Here is a 20663-nt window from a genome sequence, read left to right as displayed (position 1 = left end):
GGGGGAGGGATTCACTCTCTCTCACACACACACACACACACACACACACACACACACACACACACACACACACACACACTACAACTATTGTAAATGTGTCTGAGCTGACAATCAAATGTAGCGATAGGCCTATCTGATACATAGAGTTTTGATAATTTCAAAAACATGTAAAACCTTATGTAAACGCTCTGCATTTCAAGCAGGCTACAAAAAACTGGATTGAAATCCACGCACACTCAGAGCATCAAAGCAAATGCACAACTGAAAAAAGGGAGGAGCGCAGTCGAGGGGCAAAACCACCTCCGTGCGTCAGTATGCGTTTATAGCAAGCATGGCAGGCGACAGCGAGACAAGACTGGACAGTCAAGTCGAAAACGTTACACGGCAACCTTTCCTCATCGGGGTAGCAGGAGGGACTGCCAGCGGCAAGGTTGGCATTAAGATTGTCTATGAATTAGAAATGTCCTGTTTTTCTAGCCTGTAAACAGTGACATGGAATTGTCAACGTGGTTGAAATATGAGAACGCACTGACCGCGTGGTTCATGATAGACCAATGAATGAATGTCACATTTGTTCCTTCAAAGCTAGTTTGTTCTCTAATAATTTCAGGAAAAACATTAGTTGGTTAAGATGATAGGTATAGGCCACTGTTTGGCAAGAATTTAGTCCACTGTCCTAATAGCCCTTTCAAATAGTGTACAAATAATTCAACATTTCCACAAACCTTCTTGATACGTGGATTTCACGATGAATCTATTATGACTAGGAATATTTAAATTCAGAAAGGGTATTAATGACAACCCAGACAGAAAATCAATACTTTGCTAAACAAAGATGGCCCCTTTTTATCCTGTCTTCAGATATATTCTTTTTACATATCATGTCAATGTAGGCTGTACAATATTCTATAGCTAATCGGCCTATCTAAAATATAGCCCACCCTTAACAGCACCTTTTGTTGGGAGGCATGTCACAGCTGTCTGGCTAATGCTGCTGGTCATTCCATCCGATGGAATCTTGGATGGCTGTCATTCTCGCTCTATAATGTAGAAAGAAAGAAATCCAAGTAGCAACAATTTATCTGCTATGTTTCTAAGAACTCTTCGCTCGCTCGGAGACAGTGAATATCGTGGGGGTTGGGAAATCTAACGGAAATATTAACAGTTTACGTGAGCGATCGAAGGACAAAGCCGGTGTCTTCTCCCGACAAATATCTTGGCGGTGACATTCACATACAATCCGTTACGAACTAATTGTTTGTTATTCATAAGAGTCATACAGTTATCCAACCAAGTGTTATTGTTTATTGACTGCGTCAACAAGATCAACTGATTGTGCCTGGCGATCAGTAAAAACACTGCATATTCGCCATAATACACTACTGTGCCACTGACCCCATTCTAGTGTAACAGCAAATAATGTATATGAACACTAGATTTCAGTTGCTATGTATTGGCCAATGAGAGGTTTTGAAGCCTCCGGTCTGCCATATTGGTATTCCTCAGAAGACTCTGTCCTCCATAGATTAGTCATAATAATAGTCATAATAAACATAGTGGTCAAACAGGGAAATGGTTCCAATTGTTTTTCCACCATTCATTTTTCTTAGGGGATTTTAGAAACACTTAAAATAAGGGCTATGTTTCATGTAGACTTACCCTGGCGTGACGTTTTGATAAACATGTAAATATCTTACGAACAAGGTGATGAATTTTATCAATATATTATCAATCGGCTCTGAGTGGCGCAGCAGTTTAATGCAATGCATCTCAGTGCAAGATGTGTCACTACAGACACCCAGGTTCAAATCCAAGCTGTATTATAACTGGCTGTGATTGGGAGTCCCATAGGGAGGAGCACAATTGGCCTGGTGTCGTCCAGGGTAAATAAATAATAAATCCCCAACAAATGAAATGCTAATTAGCTGCTAATGTGGCTATCATAAAGAACTACAAATGTCAATATGATCTGAACGAGCCTGCCGAATAGAGGCAAATGTAAGAATCTCTGGATTAACTATCTAATGTTAGCTAAATGTAGTAATGAATAAATTGGCTACATTTAAATTGAACTGTCTTGTGAAAGTTTTAAACTGACACAATAGTTGTTAGCAAAGATGTCAGCTAGAGGTGAGGTGCAGGGATTTGTAGTCTTTGATGCTATTTAGCATTTTCGAATCAGAGTAAATAGAGACGAATATATTGATAGAAGTCACCTTGTCCCGAAAGAGATGTACATGGTTATCAAAATGTCACTCCAGAGTAAGCCTACAAAGAACACATCCCTTATATTAAGTGTTTCTAAAATCCCCTATGGGGAAAAATGAACGGTGGAAAAACAATTAGAACCATTTCCCTGTTTGACCTCTAATTGAAATATTGTAGAATAACAATAGTAAAATGGGGATGCAGTGACTTCAAAACAGCGCCCCCTGTCAGTCATCTGGTATATTTTATATATAATAAAGGCTTGGCCAACATCAGCCAGCTGCTTCTTTTCGAATGTAGGCTACTGTTAGTCATGGTTCAATAAATACAGTGCCTTGCGAAAGTATTCGGCCCCCTTGAACTTTGCGACCTTTTGCCACATTTCAGGCTTCAAACATAAAGATATAAAACTGTATTTTTTTGTGAAGAATCAACAACAAGTGGGACACAATCATGAAGTGGAACGACATTTATTGGATATTTCAAACTTTTTTAACAAATCAAAAACTGAAAAATTGGGCGTGCAAAATTATTCAGCCCCTTTACTTTCAGTGCAGCAAACTCTCTCCAGAAGTTCAGTGAGGATCTCTGAATGATCCAATGTTGACCTAAATGACTAATGATGATAAATACAATCCACCTGTGTGTAATCAAGTCTCCGTATAAATGCACCTGCACTGTGATAGTCTCAGAGGTCCGTTAAAAGCGCAGAGAGCTTCATAAAGAACAAGGAACACACCAGGCAGGTCCGAGATACTGTTGTGAAGAAGTTTAAAGCTGGATTTGGATACAAAAAGATTTCCCAAGCTTTAAACATCCCAAGAAGCACTGTGCAAGCGATAATATTGAAATGGAAGGAGTATCAGACCACTGCAAATTTACCAAGACCTGGCCGTCCCTCTAAACTTTCAGCTCATACAAGGAGAAGACTGATCAGAGATGCAGCCAAGAGGCCCATGATCACTCTGGATGAACTGCAGAGATCTACAGCTGAGGTGGGAGACTGTCCATAGGACAACAATCAGTCGTATATTGCACAAATCTGGCCCTTATGGAAGAGTGGCAAAAAGAAAGCCATTTCTTAAAGATATCCATAAAAAGTGTTGTTTAAAGTTTGCCACAAGCCACCTGGGAGACACACCAAACATGTGGAAGAAGGTGCTCTGGTCAGATGAAACCAAAATTGAACTTTTTGGCAACAATGCAAAACATTATGTTTGGCGTAAAAGCAACACAGCTCATCACAATGAACACACCATCCCCACTGTCAAACATGGTGGTGGCAGCATCATGGTTTGGGCCTGCTTTTCTTCAGCAGGGACAGGGAAGATGGTTAAAATTGATGGGAAGATGGATGGAGCCAAATACAGGACCATTCTGGAAGAAAACCTGATGGAGTCTGCAAAAGACCTGAGACTGGGACGGAGATTTGTCTTCCAACAAGACAATGATCCAAAACATAAAGCAAAATCTACAATGGAATGGTTCAAAAATAAACATATCCAGGTGTTAGAATGGCCAAGTCAAAGTCCAGACCTGAATCCAATCGAGAATCTGTGGAAAGAACTGAAAACTGCTGTTCACAAATGCTCTCCATCCAACCTCACTATGCTCGAGCTGGTTTGCAAGGAGGAATGGGAAAAAATTTCAGTCTCTCGATGTGCAAAACTGATAGAGAAATACCCCAAGCGACTTACAGCTGTAATCGCAGCAAAAGGTGGCGCTACAAAGTATTAACTTAAGGGGGCTGAATAATTTTGCACGCCCAATTTTTCAGTTTTTGATTTGTTAAAAAAGTTTGAAATATCCAATAAATGTCGTTCCACTTCATGATTGTGTCCCACTTGTTGTTGATTCTTCCCAAAAAATACAGTTTTCTATCTTTGTTTGAAGCCTGAAATGTGGCAAAAGGTTGCAAAGTTCAAGGGGGCCGAATACTTTCGCAAGGCACTGTATATATATTATTTTCCCAAGACACAGTAGGCCCGAATTCAACCATGCCAAAGTCATACTATGATTTATAAAGTGATAAAGTTATATCTGTATTATCTTGCCCACTGTGTTTTGTCTTAGTCTAGAAAATATTCACAATTGTCTGTCTGGTTAGGTAAACTGTTATGACCTTTCAGATGCATCGAGGCTTGTTTACATTAACCAATTTTTAGGAAATCTTTTTTAGGTAACCTTATTTTGACTGAAACATCAGTCATTTGACAGGTGGCATTTGGCAGGTGTTCAGAAATGTTGTTAACCCCCCCGGCCCCTCTGAAGGAAGTTAATGTTACGTCTTGTGTTCTGTTTTGTTTTTCCACTGTCTCCCTGAGTGAAGATAAAAGCTGATAAAAGCTGTTCCACATGTTCACGTGACACAAGTTGTCAGGAAAATATCTTCCATAATATTATATTCCATAATATTCTTAATATAAAATATGTGTGTTGACTGTGATTGAATAGGTGTTTCTTGTCTGTTTTAATGAACAAAATAACAAACAAATGATATTTATTTGGATGGGGCAGCCATGGCTGCACAGACCCGTAATGCCTAATTAAACTCAAAATATACTTTTCTGTTCTTTTGAAATATATTTTTTTAGTCTTGTAATGTTTCTTAGGATCTGCTTAAACAAATTAATAATGGATTCATTTTGATGGTGTATATTCAATGGATTTATTCAAATAAACGCCCAACCACATCTGCACACCACTACTACCACTCGTCACCAGCATGCTGGCATGTCCACGGGAGGTATAAAAGGCATATCAGGCAAGAATGTGTTTAAAATGGGCCTGTTTGTAAGGGGGTCAGGCACACATTGTCCCATTTACAAATTGCCTACTAATTGGTTGATGTCACTGGAAACACTTATCTTCCTCCATATTTTTACTACTAAACAGAAATGTGCCATTTTTACATATGTTGATGTTGGGGTGGTGCTGGAGATGATTAATATGAAGTAGAACATTTTTGAAATGTCCCTTTAAGGCGGCCCTGACCCACTGAACCTACACATGCCACCAGGCAACTGTTATGATAATCTAACTGCTTACTCAGGCCTACCAGAGATTTAAAAAAACACAGAGATAACTGGCAACAGACAATAGGCCTAGGTGAACCTGCATAAGGGAAAATGCATGTATTGCAGCAAAGGGGAAAATGCATGCTAGCCATCAGTGAAGAATACAAAAGTGCCTCCTTGGAAAGAGCTCTGACAGGGTAAAGATATTTTCAAGAAGATAAAGCAGAATAAATGTGTCTGTCTGAGGCAATACAAGTTTATAAATGATTCTACGTTGAGGGAATAGTTCAAGGATGTAAAAGAAGAAGGGGTATCACAAGATGGGACTATAATTGGCCTTCTTTGTGTGTTTAATTCACACTGAGCATTGCTCTCATCTCTGAGCTCTACTCCCTGGCTGCCAGCTGAAATGCTTGTCACCAGTCCTGGTCACACTCTCATCCATTTAACTAATAATTCGCAGCCTGGGCCCTATAGACTTCATGGACACACACACTGGCACGCAGACAGCCATACACACATACACAATTCCTAAACTGCAACTGTAAAGTTTGTCAGGATAAGAAAAACACTGTCTGATGAACAGGTGGCTCTACTTGTAGTTTAGTCTCTTCCGTTTGTTGTGGGGTATGATACCAAGAAATATTACATGCAAAGGAATGTCAGGTGGACCACAATTCATGTTCCAGAACAGCATTTCATAGAGGATGTTTATTTTATTTCACCTTTATTTAACCAGGAAGGCTAGTTGAGAACAAGATCTCATTTACAACTGCGACCTGGTCAAGATAAAGCAAAGTAGTTCGACACATACAACAACACATGGAATAAACAAACATACAGTAGAAAAAGTCTATATAGGATAAGGGAGGTAAGGCAATAAATAGGCCACGGTGGCGAAGTAATTACAATATATCAATTAAACACCGGAGTGATAGATGTGCAGAAGATGAATGTGCAAGTAGAGATAATGGGGTGCAAAGGAGCAAGATAAATAATTAAATACAGAATGGGGATGAGGTAGGTAGATTGGGTGGGCTATTTACATTTGGGCTATGTACAGGTGCAGTCATCTGTGAGCTGCTGTGACAACTGGTGCTTAATGCTAGTGAGGGAGATATGAGTCTCCAGCTTCAGCCATTTTTATTTATTATTTATTTATTTTTATATTTTTTTTATAATTATTTTTTGCAGTTTGTTCCAGTCATTGGCAGTAGAGAAGTGGAAGGAAAGGTGGCCAAAGGAGGAATTGGCTTTGGGGGTGACCAGTGAGATATATCTGCTGGAGTATGAAGCGAGGGCCAGCCAACGAGAGCATACAGGTCGCAGTGGTGGGTAGTACAGTGGGGCAAAAAAGTATTTAGTCAGCCACCAATTGTGCAATTTATCCCACTTAAAAAGATGAGAGGCCTGTAATATTCATCATAGGTACACTTCAACTATGACAGACAAAATGAGATTTTTTTTTCTCCAGAAAATCACATTGTAGGATTTTTAATTAATTAATTTGCAAATTATGGTGGAAAATAAGTATTTGGTCAATTACAAAAGTTTATCTCAATACTTTGTTATATACTCTTTGTTGGCAATGACAGAGTTCAAACGTTTTCTGTAAGTCTTCACAAGTTTTCACACACTGTTGCTGGTATTTTGGCCCATTTCTCCATGCAGATCTCCTCTAGAGCAGTGATGTGTTGGGGCTGTTCCTGGGCAACACGGACTTTCAACTCCCTCCAAAGATTTTCTATGGGGTTGAGATCTGGAGACTGGCTAGGCCATTCCAGGACCTTGAAATGCTTCTCATGAAGCCACTCCTTGGTTGCCCAGGCAGTGTGTTTGGGATCATTGTCATGCTGAAAGACCCAGCCACGTTTCAACTTCAATGCCCTTGCTGATGGAAGGAGGTTTTCACTCAAAATCTCACGATACATGGCCCCATTCATTCTTTCCTTTACACGGATCAGTCGTCCTGGTCCCTTTGCAGAAAAACACCCCCAAAGCATGATGTTTCCACCCCCATGCTTCACAGTAGGTATGGTGTTCTTTGGATGCAACTCAGCATTCTTTGTCCTCCAAACACGACGAGTTGAGTTTTTACCAAAAAGTTATATTTTGGTTTCATCTGACCATATGACATTCTCCCAATTTTCTTATGGATCATCCAAATACTCTCTAGCAAACTTCAGACGGGCCTGGACATGTACTGGCTTGAGCAGGGGGACACATCTGGCACTGCAGGATTTGAGTCCCTGGTGGCGTAGTGTGTTACTGATGGTAGGCTTTGTTACTTTGGTCCCAGCTTTCTGCAGGTCATTCACTAGGTCCCCCCGTGTGGTTCTGGGATTTTTGCTCACCGTTCTTGTGATCATTTTGACCCCACGGGGTGAGATCTTGCGTGGAGCCCCAGATCGAGGGAGATTATCAGTGGTCTTGTATGTCTTCCATTTCCTGATAATTGCACCCACAGTTGATTTCTTCAAACCAAGCTGCTTACCTATTGCAGATTGTCTTCCCAGCCTGGTGCAGGTCTACAATTTTGTTTCTGGTGTCCTGTGACAGCTCTTTGGTCTTGGCCATAGTGGAGTTTGGAGTGTGACTGTTTGAGGTTGTGGACAGGTGTCTTTTATACTGACAACAAGTTCAAACAGGTGCCATTAATACAGGTAACGAGTGGAAGACAGAGGAGCCTCTTAAAGAAGAAGTTACAGGTCTGTGAGAGACAAATCTTGCTTGTTTGTAGGTGACCAAATACTTATTTTCCACCATAATTTGCAAATAAATTCATAAAAATGCCTACATTGTGATTTTCTGGATTTTGTTTCCCTCATTTTGTCATAGTTGAAGTGTACCTATGATGAAAATGACAGGCCTGTCATCTTTTTAAGTGGGAGAACTTGCACAATTGGTGGCTGACTAAATACTTTTTTGCCCCACTGTATATGGGGCTTTGGTGACAAAACGGATGGCACTGTGATAGACTGCATCCAATTTGTTGAGTGGAGTGTTGGAGGCCATTTTTTAAATGACATCGCCAAAGTCGAGGATTGGTAGGATGGTCAGTTTTACGAGGGTATGTTTGTCAGCATGAGTTAAGGATGCTTTGAGGCGAAATAGGAAGCCGATTTATAGATTTCATTTTGGATTGGAGATGCATAGTGTGTGTCTGGAAGGAGAGTTTACAGTCTAACCAGACACCTAGAATATGTGGACAACTACAAATACCTAAGTCAGAACCGTCCAGAGTAGTGATGCTGGGCGGGCAGGTGCAGGCAGCGTTCGGTTGAATGGCATGGTTTTACTTGTATTTAAGAACAGTTGGAGGCCATGGAAGGAGAGTTGTATGGCATTAAAGCTCGTCTGGAGGTTAGTTGACACAATGTCCAAAGAAGGGCCAGAAGTATACCGAATAGTGTTGTCTGCGTAGAGGTGGATCAGAGAGTCACCCGCAGCAAGAGCGACATCATTGATGTATCCAGAGAAGAGAGTTGGTCTGAGAATTGAACCCTGTGGCACCCCCATAGAGACTGCCAGAGGTCCGGACAAGAGGCCCTCCGATTTGACACACTGAACTCTATCTGAGAAGTAGTTAGTGAACCAGGCGAGGCAATCATTTGAGAAACCAAGGCTTTTGTCTGCCGATAAGAATGTGGTGATTGACAGAGTTGAAAGGCTTGGCCAGGTCGATGAAGACTGCTGCATAGTAATGTCTCTTATCAATGACGGTTATGATATCGTTTAGAACCTTGAGCGTGGCTGAGGTGCACCCATAACTAGCTCTGAAACCAGATTGCATAGTGGAGAAGGTATGATGGAATTCGAAATGGTCGGTTATCTGTTTGTTAACTTGGCTTTCGAAGACCTTAGGAAAGCAGGGTAAAATAGATATAGGTCTGTAGCAGTTTGGGTCGAGAGTGTCTCCCCCTTTGAAGAGGTTGATGACTGTGGCAGCTTTCCAATCTTTGGGAATCTCAGACGATACAAAAAAGAGGTTAAACAGGCTAGTAAGAGGGGTGGCAACAGTTTCGGCAGATCATTTTAGAAAGAGAGGGTCCAGATTTTGCAGCTCTTTCAGAACATCAACTATCTGGATTTGGATAAAGGAGAAATGGGGAGGCTTGGGCAAGTTGCTTTGGGGGGTGTAGGGCTGTTGATCGGGTAGGGGTTGCTCAGTGGAAAGCATGGCCAGCTGTATAAAAATGCTTATTGAAATTCTCAATTATAGTGGATTTATCGGTGGTGACAGTGTTTCCTAGCCTCAGTGCAATGGGCAGCTGGGAGAAGGTGCTCTTATTCTCCATGGACTTTAGTGTCCCAGAACTTTTTGGAGTTTGTGCTACAGGATGAACATTTCTGCTTGAAAAAGCTAGCCTTAGCTTTCCTAACTGCCTGTGCATATTGGTTCCTAACTTCCCTGAAAAGTTGCATATCACGGGGGCTATTCGATGTTAATGCAGAACGCCACAGGATGTTTTTGTGCTGGCAGACAGGTCTGAAGGGAACCAAGGGCTATATCTGTTCCTGGTTCTACATTTTTTTGAATGGGGCATGCTTATTTAAGATGGTGAGGAAGGCACTTTTAAAGAATAATCAGGCATCCTCTACTGACAGGATGAGGTCAATATCCTTCCAGGATACCCGGGCCAGGTTGATTAGAAAGGCCTGCTCGCTGAAGTGTTTTAGGGAGAGTTTGACAGTGATTAGGGGTGGTCGTTTGATCGCAGGCCCATTACGGATGCAGGCAATGAGGCAGTGATCACTGAGATCTTGGTTGAAGACAGCAGAGGTGTATTTGGAGGGCAAGTTGGTTAGGATGTTATCTATGAGGGTGCCTGTGTTTACGGATTTGGGGTTGTGCCTGGTGGGTTCATTGATAGATGCCCTCAATCTCACACAAACTATCTTAGATTGTAGGATGGCCGGGGTAGTAAGCATGTCCCAGTTTAGGTCACCTAGCAGCACGAGCTCTGAAGATAGATGGGGGGCAATCAATTCACATATGGTGTCCAGGGCACACCTGGGGCAGAGGGTGGTCTATAGCAAGCGGCAACAGTGAGAGACTTCTTTCTGGGAAGGTGGACTTTTAAAAGTAGAACCTCAAATTGTTTGGGTACAGATCTGGATAATAAGACCGAACTCTACAGGCTATATCTGTAGTAGATTTCAACACCGACCCCTTTGGCAGTTCTATCTTGTCGGAAAATGTTGTAGTTGGGGATTTAAATTTCAGGGTTTTTGGTGGTCTTCCTAAGCCAGGATTCAGACATGGCTCGGACATCCGGGTTGGCAGTGTATGCTAAAGCAGTGAATAAAATAAACTTAGGGAGGAGGCTTCTAATGTTAACATTCATGAAACCAAGGCTTTTACGGTTACAGAAGTCAGCAAATGAGAGCACCTGGGGAGTAGGAGTGGAGCTAGGCACTGCGGGGCCTATATTAACCTCTACATAACCAGAGGAGGAGTAGGATAAGGGTACGGCTAAAGACTAAAGGCTAACAGAACTGGTCGTCTAGTACGTTCGGAACAGAGAGTGAAAGGAGCAGGTTTCTAGGCACGATAGAATAGGTTCAAGGCATAATGTACAGACAAAGTTATGGTAGGATGTGAGTACATTGGAAGTAAACCTAGGCATTGAGTAATGATGAGCGAGAGATTGTCTCTAGAGACGTTTAAACCAGGTGATGTCACCGCATATGTGGGATGTGAAACTAAATGGTTGGTTAAGGCATATTGAGCAGGGCTAGAGGCTCTACATGTGAAAGGATTAAATAATTTCTTATCTGCATTTCTTCTCTGCACAAATTTTCTACATTTATCTGTAGGAAATTACTACAAAGCAAACGCATGCTAATGTCTGGTTTTACTACAAAGCAAACACATGTTAATGTCTGGTTTGGACTTCAATTAAAATTTATGTTACGGTCTTAACCGTGCATATTGTATTCAGCTGAAAATCAGGAAAGGTGACCACACGTTGAGCTATTGTGCATAGTTGCAAATGTGTCTTCTCATATACTGCATCCATCTCTGTCATAGTCTGGTGTATCAACGTATGTTTTATGACACATTCATATTTTTTACATGCTTTTATCTCTAAATCTCAATGAACACATCACAACTTACTTCAGAAGACAGACTGTTAATAACTTGATATCCTCTCTATTTCTTCTCCTCCCCCTCATCCTCCTCTTCCCCCGGCCAGAGTTCTGTCTGCGGTAAGATCATGGAGCTGCTTGGCCAGAACAAGATTGACCATCACCAGCGCCAGGTGGCCATTCTCAGCCAAGACAGCTTCTACAGGGTCCTTACTCCGGACCAGAAAGCCAAGGCACTGAAGGGACAGTTCAACTTCGACCACCCAGGTATTTAGCTCATCTATTTATTTATCTATACATCTGAATACATTGCTAAATAGTTACTAAATAGTCAGTTGCTAAATAGTTACTAAATAGTCAGTTGCTAAATAGTTACTAAATAGTCAGTTGCTAAATAGTTACCCTTTTTTATTTTAATTTATGTATGGAATATTTGACCAACGATCAAATGTAGCTACAGCATCAGTAAAAAGTTTAGACACACCTGCTCATTCCAGGGTTTTTCTTTATTTTTACTCTTTTCTATGCTGTAGAATAATAGTAAAGACATAAAAACTATGAAATGACACATGTTGAATCATGTAGTAACCAAGAAAGTGTTAAACAAATCAAAATATATTTGAGATTCTTCAAAGTAGCCACCCTTTGCCTTGATGAAAGCTTAGCGCAAAACCCTTGAATGTGTCCAAACTTTTGACTGGTACTGTATCTGTTGGTTTCCAGTGTAAAAGATGACTCCACTCTCACTTCCCCTTGCTCTTCTCTCATTGAAAACAAATGGTTGCATGATTTTGTCTCTACTCAAATGAGTTTCATAATGTGGAATACTTCTGTTTGGCTTTCCCCTCCAGTTCTTAGAAGTAGAATGATCAGAATTCCAGGGGAGAACAAAAGTTTCTGAATGTCCTGCCTTGTGTCCCCTGATGGCCAGTGATAGACTGCTGTGTTGGAAGTCTGTCTCAGAGTAGATACTCAGCCGTCTGTCTCAGACAGTGTGGTAGATACAGTATGGGCCCTGGCCCTGGTCAAAAGTAGTGCACTAAATAGGGAATAGTTTGCTATTTTGGACAAAACCTATGTCTTAGTCATTGCAGTCTGGCTTTGTGTTTGGCTGGCTGTCATATCTTAGTCAGTCTTGGCTGACTGACTGGTTGGCTGACTGACTGACTGGCTGTCAGTGGTTGGCTGTGTGTGATATATCTTAGTCAGTCTGGGCTGGCTGGCTAGCTCTGATTCTGGCATATTGTAAGGGTTGGCTGGCCAGCATGCATCAGCCAGCCATATCAGCATGTATTCTATCCCACATGTCATTTCTTTGTGGGGATTAGATCTAGATCCCATGGCACGGTGGCACCAGCAGACATGGAGACACAGACACACCATGGTTCTGAGTTCCTTTGTCCTCTCTCTTCCTCTTCTCAGATGCATTTGACAATGAGCTCATCGTGAAAACATTGTGGGACATCTTGGAGGGCAAAACAGTGCAAATCCCAGTGTATGACTTTGTCACCCATTCCAGGTTAGTGGTACACACACACACACACACACACACACACACACACACACCTCATACACATTGTCCTCTCCCTGGTGGGTGTGCATCAGGAAGGAGGAGGTGGTGATGGTGTACCCAGCAGACGTGGTGCTGTTCGAGGGCATCTTGATGTTCTACTCTCAGGAGATCAGGGACCTGTTCCAGATGAAGCTGTTTGTGGACACAGACGCAGACACACGGCTCTCACGCAGAGGTAAAACGATAGACATATATATATATATATATATATACAGTGCCTTGTGAAAGTATTCGGCCCCCTTGAACTTTGCGACCTTTTGCCACATTTCAGGCTTCAAACATAAAGATATAAAACTGTATTTTTTTTGTGAAGAATCAACAACAAGTGGGACACAATCATGAAGTGGAACGACATTTATTGGATATTTCAAACTTTTTTAACAAATCAAAAACTGAAAAATTGGGCGTGCAAAATTATTCAGCCCCTTTACTTTCAGTGCAGCAAACTCTCTCCAGAAGTTCAGTGAGGATCTCTGAATGATCCAATGTTGACCTAAATGACTAATGATGATAAATACAATCCACCTGTGTGTAATCAAGTCTCCGTATAAATGCACCTGCACTGTGATAGTCTCCGAGGTCCGTTAAAAGCGCAGAGAGCATCATGAAGAACAAGGAACACACCAGGCAGGTCCGAGATACTGTTGTGAAGAAGTTTAAAGCCGGATTTGGATACAAAAAGATTTCCCAAGCTTTAAACATCCCAATGAGCACTGTGCAAGCGATAATATTGAAATGGAAGGAGTATCAGACCACTGCAAATCTACCAAGACCTGGCCGTCCCTCTAAACTTTCAGCTCATACAAGGAGAAGACTGATCAGAGATGCAGCCAAGAGGCCCATGATCACTCTGGATGAACTGCAGAGATCTACAGCTGAGGTGGGAGACTCTGTCCATAGGACAACAATCAGTCGTATATTGCACAAATCTGGCCTTTATGGAAGAGTGGCTAGAAGAAAGCCATTTCTTAAAGATATCCATAAAAAGTGTTGTTTAAAGTTTACTACAAGCCACCTGGGAGACACACCAAACATGTGGAAGAAGGTGCTCTGGTCAGATGAAACCAAAATTGAACTTTTTGGCAACAATGCAAAACGTTATGTTTGGCGTAAAGCAACACAGCTCATCACCCTGACCACACCATCCCCACTGTCAAACATGGTGGTGGCAGCATCATGGTTTGGGCCTGCTTTTCTTCAGCAGGGACAGGGAAGATGGTTAAAATTGGTGGGAAGATGGATGGAGCCAAATACAGGACCATTCTGGAAGAAAACCTGATGGAGTCTGCAAAAGACCTGAGACTGGGACGGAGATTTGTCTTCCAACAAGACAATGATCCAAAATCTAAAGCAAAATCCACAATGGAATGGTTCAAAAATAAACATATCCAGGTGTTAGAATGGCCAAGTCAAAGTCCAGACCTGAATCCAATCGAGAATCTGTGGAAAGAACTGAAAACTGCTGTTCACAAATGCTCTCCATCCAACCTCACTGAGCTCAAGCTGTTTTGCAAGGAGGAATGGGAAAAAATTTCAGTCTCTCGATGTGCAAAACTGATAGACATACCCCAAGCGACTTACAGCTGTAATCGCAGCAAAAGATGGCGCTACAAAGTATTAACTTAAGGGGGCTGAATAATTTTGCACGCCCAATTTTTCAGTTTTTGATTTGTTAAATTTTTTTGAAATATCCAATACATGTCGTTCCACTTCATGATTGTGTCCCACTTGTTGTTGATTCTTCACAAAAAAATACAGTTTTATATCTTTATGTTTGAAGCCTGAAATGTGGCAAAAGTTCGCAAAGTTCAAGGGGGGGCGAATACTTTCGCAAGGCACTGTATAGACATATATTTCCCATTTCATTGGGTGAAATGCATTGAACATGTTAAAAGACAGCAGTGGGCTTCCAATATCGGGCTTGGAGGACATGAATGATTTTGATTCATTACAATCTCCATTAGCTGACGCCTATGGCGACAGCTAGTCTTACTGGGGTCCGACATATATTGAAAAGACATTACAGACAAAAGATGTAGACGCCTACTAGCTTCTTAAGAATCCCGGAAAAATCATACTGACAGCTCCACTCCTGTTCTGTGTTCCCTCCCCAGTGCTCAGAGACATCGGCGAGCGAGGTAGGGATCTGGAGCAGGTGCTAACGCAATACATCACCTTTGTTAAGCCTGCCTTTGAGGAGTTCTGTCTGCCAGTGAGTACCTAGCTATGATACTGCCACAACAAATATTTGAACAACCTTGGATCAATCTATTTGTGTCATTGTTAGTTGTTGCACGGATGGACCTCCTCTTGAAAGGTATTGAACCCCCTTGCCCTGGTTCAGATCGTATTGCTAATCATATTTATTTCTTCACCATCTGTAGACCAAGAAGTGCGCTGATGTGATCATTCCCAGAGGAGCAGATAATCTTGGTGAGTTTTTGACTTGTTTCTCAAGATGGCTGCCTTATGTAAGCAAGCAAGTATGCTGGTATGTGACAAACTGACTCATTATTGGAACACTGCTCCCCATAGTTTTATTTACGTTGGTAATCAGTGCAGTCTCTTACCCTGCGATAGTAAACTTACTAAAGGCTGATGTGACTGTAAGTGATGGCTCTTCTGTTCTGAGATACAGTGCCTTGCGAAAGTATTCGGCCCCCTTGAACTTTGCGACCTTTTGCCACATTTCAGGCTTCAAACATAAAGATATAAAACTGTATTTTTTTGAAGAATCAACTACAAGTGGGACACAATCATGAAGTGGAACGACATGTATTGGATATTTCAAAATTCTTTAACAAATCAAAAACTGAAAAATTGGGCGTGCAAAATTATTCAGCCCCCTTAAGTTAATACTTTGTAGCGCCATCTTTTGCTGCGATTACAGGTGTAAGTCGCTTGGGGTATGTCTCTATCAGTTTTGCACATCAAGAGACTGAAATTTTTTCCCATTCCTCCTTGCAAAACAGCTTGAGCTCAGTGAGGTTGGATGGAGAGCATTTGTGAACAGCAGTTTTCAGTTCTTTCCACAGATTCTCGATTGGATTCAGGTCTGGACTTTGACTTGGCCATTCTAACACCTGGATATGTTTATTTTTGAACCATTCCATTGTAGATTTTGCTTTATGTTTTGGATCATTGTCTTGTTGGAAGACAAATCTCCGTCCCAGTCTCAGGTCTTTTGCAGACTCCAGCAGGTTTTCTTCCAGAATGGTCCTGTATTTGGCTCCATCCATCTTCCCATCAATTTTAACCATCTTCCCTGTCCCTGCTGAAGAAAAGCAGGCCCAAACCATGATGCTGCCACCACCATGTTTGACAGTGCGGATGGTGTGTTCATTGTGATGAGCTGTGTTGCTTTTACGCCAAACATAACGTTTTGCATTGTTGCCAAAAAGTTCAATTTTGTTTTCATCTGACCAGAGCACCTTGTTCCACATGTTTGGTGTGTCTCCCAGGTGGCTTGTGGCAGACTTTAAACGACACTTTTTATGGATATCTTTAAGAAATGGCTTTCTTCTTGCCACTCTTCCATGAAGGCCAGATTTGTGCAATATACGACTGATTGTTGTCCTATGGACAGTCTCCCACCTCAGCTGTAGATCTCTGCAGTTCATACAGAGTGATCATGGGCCTCTTGGCTGCATCTCTGATCAGTATTGTCCTTGTATGAGCTGAAAGTTTAGAGGGACGGCCAGGTCTTGGTAGATTTGCAGTGGTCTGATACTCCTTCCATTTCAATATTATCGCTTGCACAGTGCTCCTTGGGATGTTTAAAGCTTGGGAAATCTTTTTGTATCCAAATCCAGCTTTAAACTTCTTCACAACAGTATCTCGGACCTGCCTGGTGTGTTCCTTGTTCTTCATGATGCTCTCTGCGCTTTTAACGGACCTCTGAGACTATCACAGTGCAGGTGCATTTATACGGAGACTTGATTACACACAGGTGGATTGTATTTATCATCATTAGTCATTTAGGTCAACATTGGATCATTCAGAGATCCTCACTGAACTTCTGGAGAGAGTTTGCTGCACTTGAAAGTAAAGGGGCTGAATAATTTTGCACGCCCAATTTTTCAGTTTTTGTTTTGTTAAAAAAGTTTGAAATATCCAATAAATGTCGTTCCACTTCATGATTGTGTCCCACTTGTTGTTGATTCTTCACAAAAAAATACAGTTTTATATCTTTATGTTTGAAGCCTGAAATGTGGCAAAAGGTCGCAAAGTTCAAGGGGGCCGAATACTTTCGCAAGGCACTGTTGATGATGTGATATGCTATGGAAATCAGACTAGATTGACTGTTTTGTCCTGGGAATGTTTGACTGTCTCTGTTTTGGAATGGCAAGGTCAATTGTAGATTTCTCACTTATTTGCAGGCCTTATTAGTGAAATTGTGATGCTTTTAAATTCTGGAACTTGTTCTGCTTTCATTTTATCTGGATAAGAGAGGAATGGAAAACCTTGTGAGATTATCCTTCAATGCCCTCTGAATGCTTTCTTTCCTCTCCTTACAGTTGCCATAAACCTTATAGTTCAGCACATCCAGGACATTCTGAACGGTGGTCTGACCAAACGCCTGAACAGCAGCCTTAATGGTTATGGTACTACCCGTAAACGGCAGGTGTCTGAGTCTAGCAGTCGGCCCCACTGACTGCACCCTCCCTCTCTCAGCGCCAGGGATCGATGGTAGAGGAGACGAGGGCTCACCTGTACATACCTACCTACTGCCTGTCCGCAACACTGTATTTAAAAACCAGAATGATTTATTTCTCTAGCAAGAAGCTGCAAGACTTTCATTTTATAGTTTTTTTTTGTACTGGAGGCTGACATTTTTGAAAAGGGAGGAAGAGGATTAGCTGTTTGTTTTGGAACTGTTTCAGGTCAAAGGTGCAGCAGTTATTTTATTTATTTATTTTTATTATTTCTTCTGGATTAAATTTGAGTTTACAGATGTGAATAAATAAGAAGGAAGATGGTTCATCTGGGTTGAGCTTGAGACGTTGGTGTGCGTTCAGTGGTCAGTGCATTTTTGATTGGTCATGTCTGTCTTTACTGTTGTATTGGAATGGAAGGGAGGACGCGTGACGGATTTGATATGTTAGAGGGAACTATTTCACACACACACACCATTACTTTGGAAACTATCCAAGAACCAAGATGCAAAACTAAATACAGGACATGTGCCTGCCATACATAGTACTGCGCCTGCTCTATGTATAGATGGAGATCTTTTCACTTGTCAAGGTACTGTAGTCCCTCGTTACACATTCTGACGCACCATAGAGAGACTCCGTATGAGGTGAAGTGTTAGTAACTGCTATTTGCTACAAGCATGCTCTTATTGAGTTAAAGGGAACATTTTCTCAGGGCCTACACAGATTATCTGCCTTTGCTGACCAATCCAGTGGGTCAATGCAACTTCGTTGTCTCAATCTAAAAAGAATACTGAACTACTTGACTTTACAAATCAAAATGGTGTTCTTAGAGTTTGTACATAATGTATTTCTTATTATTTACTCTATTGATGTTGCTCTTTTTCAATCATTTGAGTTTTACAGTATTTGCTTGTTACCATTCATCTTGAACAAACAACCTGAATTTGAGAACATCAAAACTGTCTTTTTCATCAATCAATCTTTACCTCGGCCAGTTTTGTGTATATGGACTGACAACCCCACCCAAAAAATTAAGTGTTCTGTACTTGTGCCCATGGCCCCTCTTTTAAAGCCCTAGACAGGGGAGTTTGTAAAAGCCCCCATGTCTATTGAATTCTTTGTGGTTCCAACTCAACTCTTTTTCATTAATAAAAGCTAATGCTCTTGAAGGATAAGATCACTGCAACTGCCTCTTTTTGAACAGCTAACATTTGATAGCAATGTTTATGCCAAGGCTATATATACTGTAGGTTTTTCTGAATTGCAGGTTAATTTGAGATACATTTTCACTTAAATAGGACATGATCTCCATCTTATTTTCTACGTTAGTAACAATTCACCTTTCAAGCATTAGTACCTTTCATTGCTCTTTACTGCTGCTATTAAACAGTGTAGTTCATCAATGTAAAACTCCTGTTATTTTTTTTTCTATTCTTATTTTCTACAATTTTGCATGAATTTAACATGTACCCAGAACATTTTCCTTTGGTATTAAGCTCTCTGTTAATTCATTTAGTTTTATTCTCATTCAATTGCTCCATGTGTTTGTTTATTCACATAAATAAAAAATATACTGCAATATTTCCAGACTGATTAGAAGGGTGAGATTAGGGTCTTAGTAACACTCACTCACTGAATGACATGCTATTAGTCTTCTACTCAAGGTTGTTGCATAGGGTAGCCTAAAATCACAATAGATTGTTTTGCTTTCAGAAATATATGGGTACTAAACTCCTGACTGCTGTGCTATGTTTCCTACCTCTTTATGGTACCTGTATGCAAGTGTATACTGTAGTTTTGTTTACATTTCGAGGGCCAATGATGGGCATGTCACAATGTTGAGACAGCCAGCCACATGAGTGTCGTCCGCAGTCCATCCGTGCATCATCATACCCTTTGTTTATTGGCTTCGGATTGATCGATTATTGAAATGAGAAATGGTTTCTAAAGTAATGTATGAGCATACAATCGGAGTTCTGCAATTGCCGTACATAAAGGCATGAATGTTGACTCCATGATTAGGCTATCTACTTTGTGAGATGTAGAACTGGAGAAAGTGAATTGATCATTAGAATGTCAGCTCAGGAACTTGAGAGATTTTGAATATGAATATAACCATGAACACTAGCAATACCATGCCTGTCTAAAATGTAGAGGAAATGCCCTAACTTGAATTCAATGTACATGACCTTTCATTTCAAAGGCCTTTCAAAGGTCAGTCAAGCAATGCCTATCATAGGCAGCCATCTAGCAAACATTCAGTAACAAATGCATTCCTTTGCAAAAAATGTATTATGGTCCAAAGGCTGTTGATGTGGATTATCTGTATTTCAGTCATTAAAAGGTTGATTTGTGTATAATTGTATAAATTTAGCTTCAATGTTGGTGATGAAATCTGCTGTACATAAAACACATTTTGTCTGGCAATTCAACTCAATCACATGATATGAGTTACTTACTTGCAAGAGCTAGCTACTGAACTACATTTGTTCCATGATCAGATTGTAACAGTGGACCCATGAGTAAGTAATGTCAACGGCCTCAGTGTGAACACTCACTTTGAAAGTAGTAATGTTCTATACAGTATGTGTGAAGTATGAGTCCTTTGGCACAGCTCAGGCATTGTTGTACATGACTTTAGCACACAAGAGACCTGTAATAATAGAGAAATAAATAGTATGATTAACCAAAACTTTTACCAGACCACAAGTAAAACAGAAAACCAAGTTACCCATCAAATTGTGATAACCATGACCAAACTGCTTTGCCTCAAAGTTGGAATTATAAAATAGTAATATTATTCTTTCATGTAGGGATTCATTTTCTGGTTGTCACACACCAGGATATGACTACAAGAGCCTTCATAATTGTATTATAATGTAAATATAATGCAAACAATCAAACAAGGAAATAAAGTTTTTGTATTATGTATGCTGTGTGAATGTTTCCTTTACAAGATTAACAGATGGAGAAAACCATATAAATGGATTGCCAGTAATATGAACATATTATTTAATGATTGGGACCCAATCATTAAATAATATGGTGTTTTATTGACATCTGCCGGTTAAAATACACGCTAAAGAACAGCCGGTTTGTTCTGACATCAATGCA

The 20663-nt window shown here is 40.8% G+C and overlaps 1 protein-coding gene across 1 annotated transcript; it reads left to right on the top strand.

The window, feature by feature from the left end:
* Nucleotides 1-301: 301 nt before the first annotated feature.
* On the top strand, nt 302-20478 carry LOC135513133 (uridine-cytidine kinase 2-A-like). Its single transcript, XM_064935873.1, has 7 exons — nt 302-430; nt 11426-11585; nt 12741-12837; nt 12924-13066; nt 15006-15103; nt 15276-15324; nt 17409-20478. The coding sequence occupies exons 1-7, from the start codon at nt 332-334 to the stop codon at nt 17543-17545; spliced, it is 783 nt and encodes a 260-aa protein (XP_064791945.1). The 5' UTR covers nt 302-331; the 3' UTR covers nt 17546-20478.
* The last annotated feature ends 185 nt before the right edge of the window (nt 20479-20663 follow it).

This window comes from Oncorhynchus masou, chromosome 24, assembly GCF_036934945.1.
Source record: "Oncorhynchus masou masou isolate Uvic2021 chromosome 24, UVic_Omas_1.1, whole genome shotgun sequence".
NCBI classification, from domain to species: Eukaryota; Metazoa; Chordata; class Actinopteri; order Salmoniformes; family Salmonidae; genus Oncorhynchus; species Oncorhynchus masou.
This window is presented reverse-complemented; position numbering and strand designations above follow the sequence as displayed.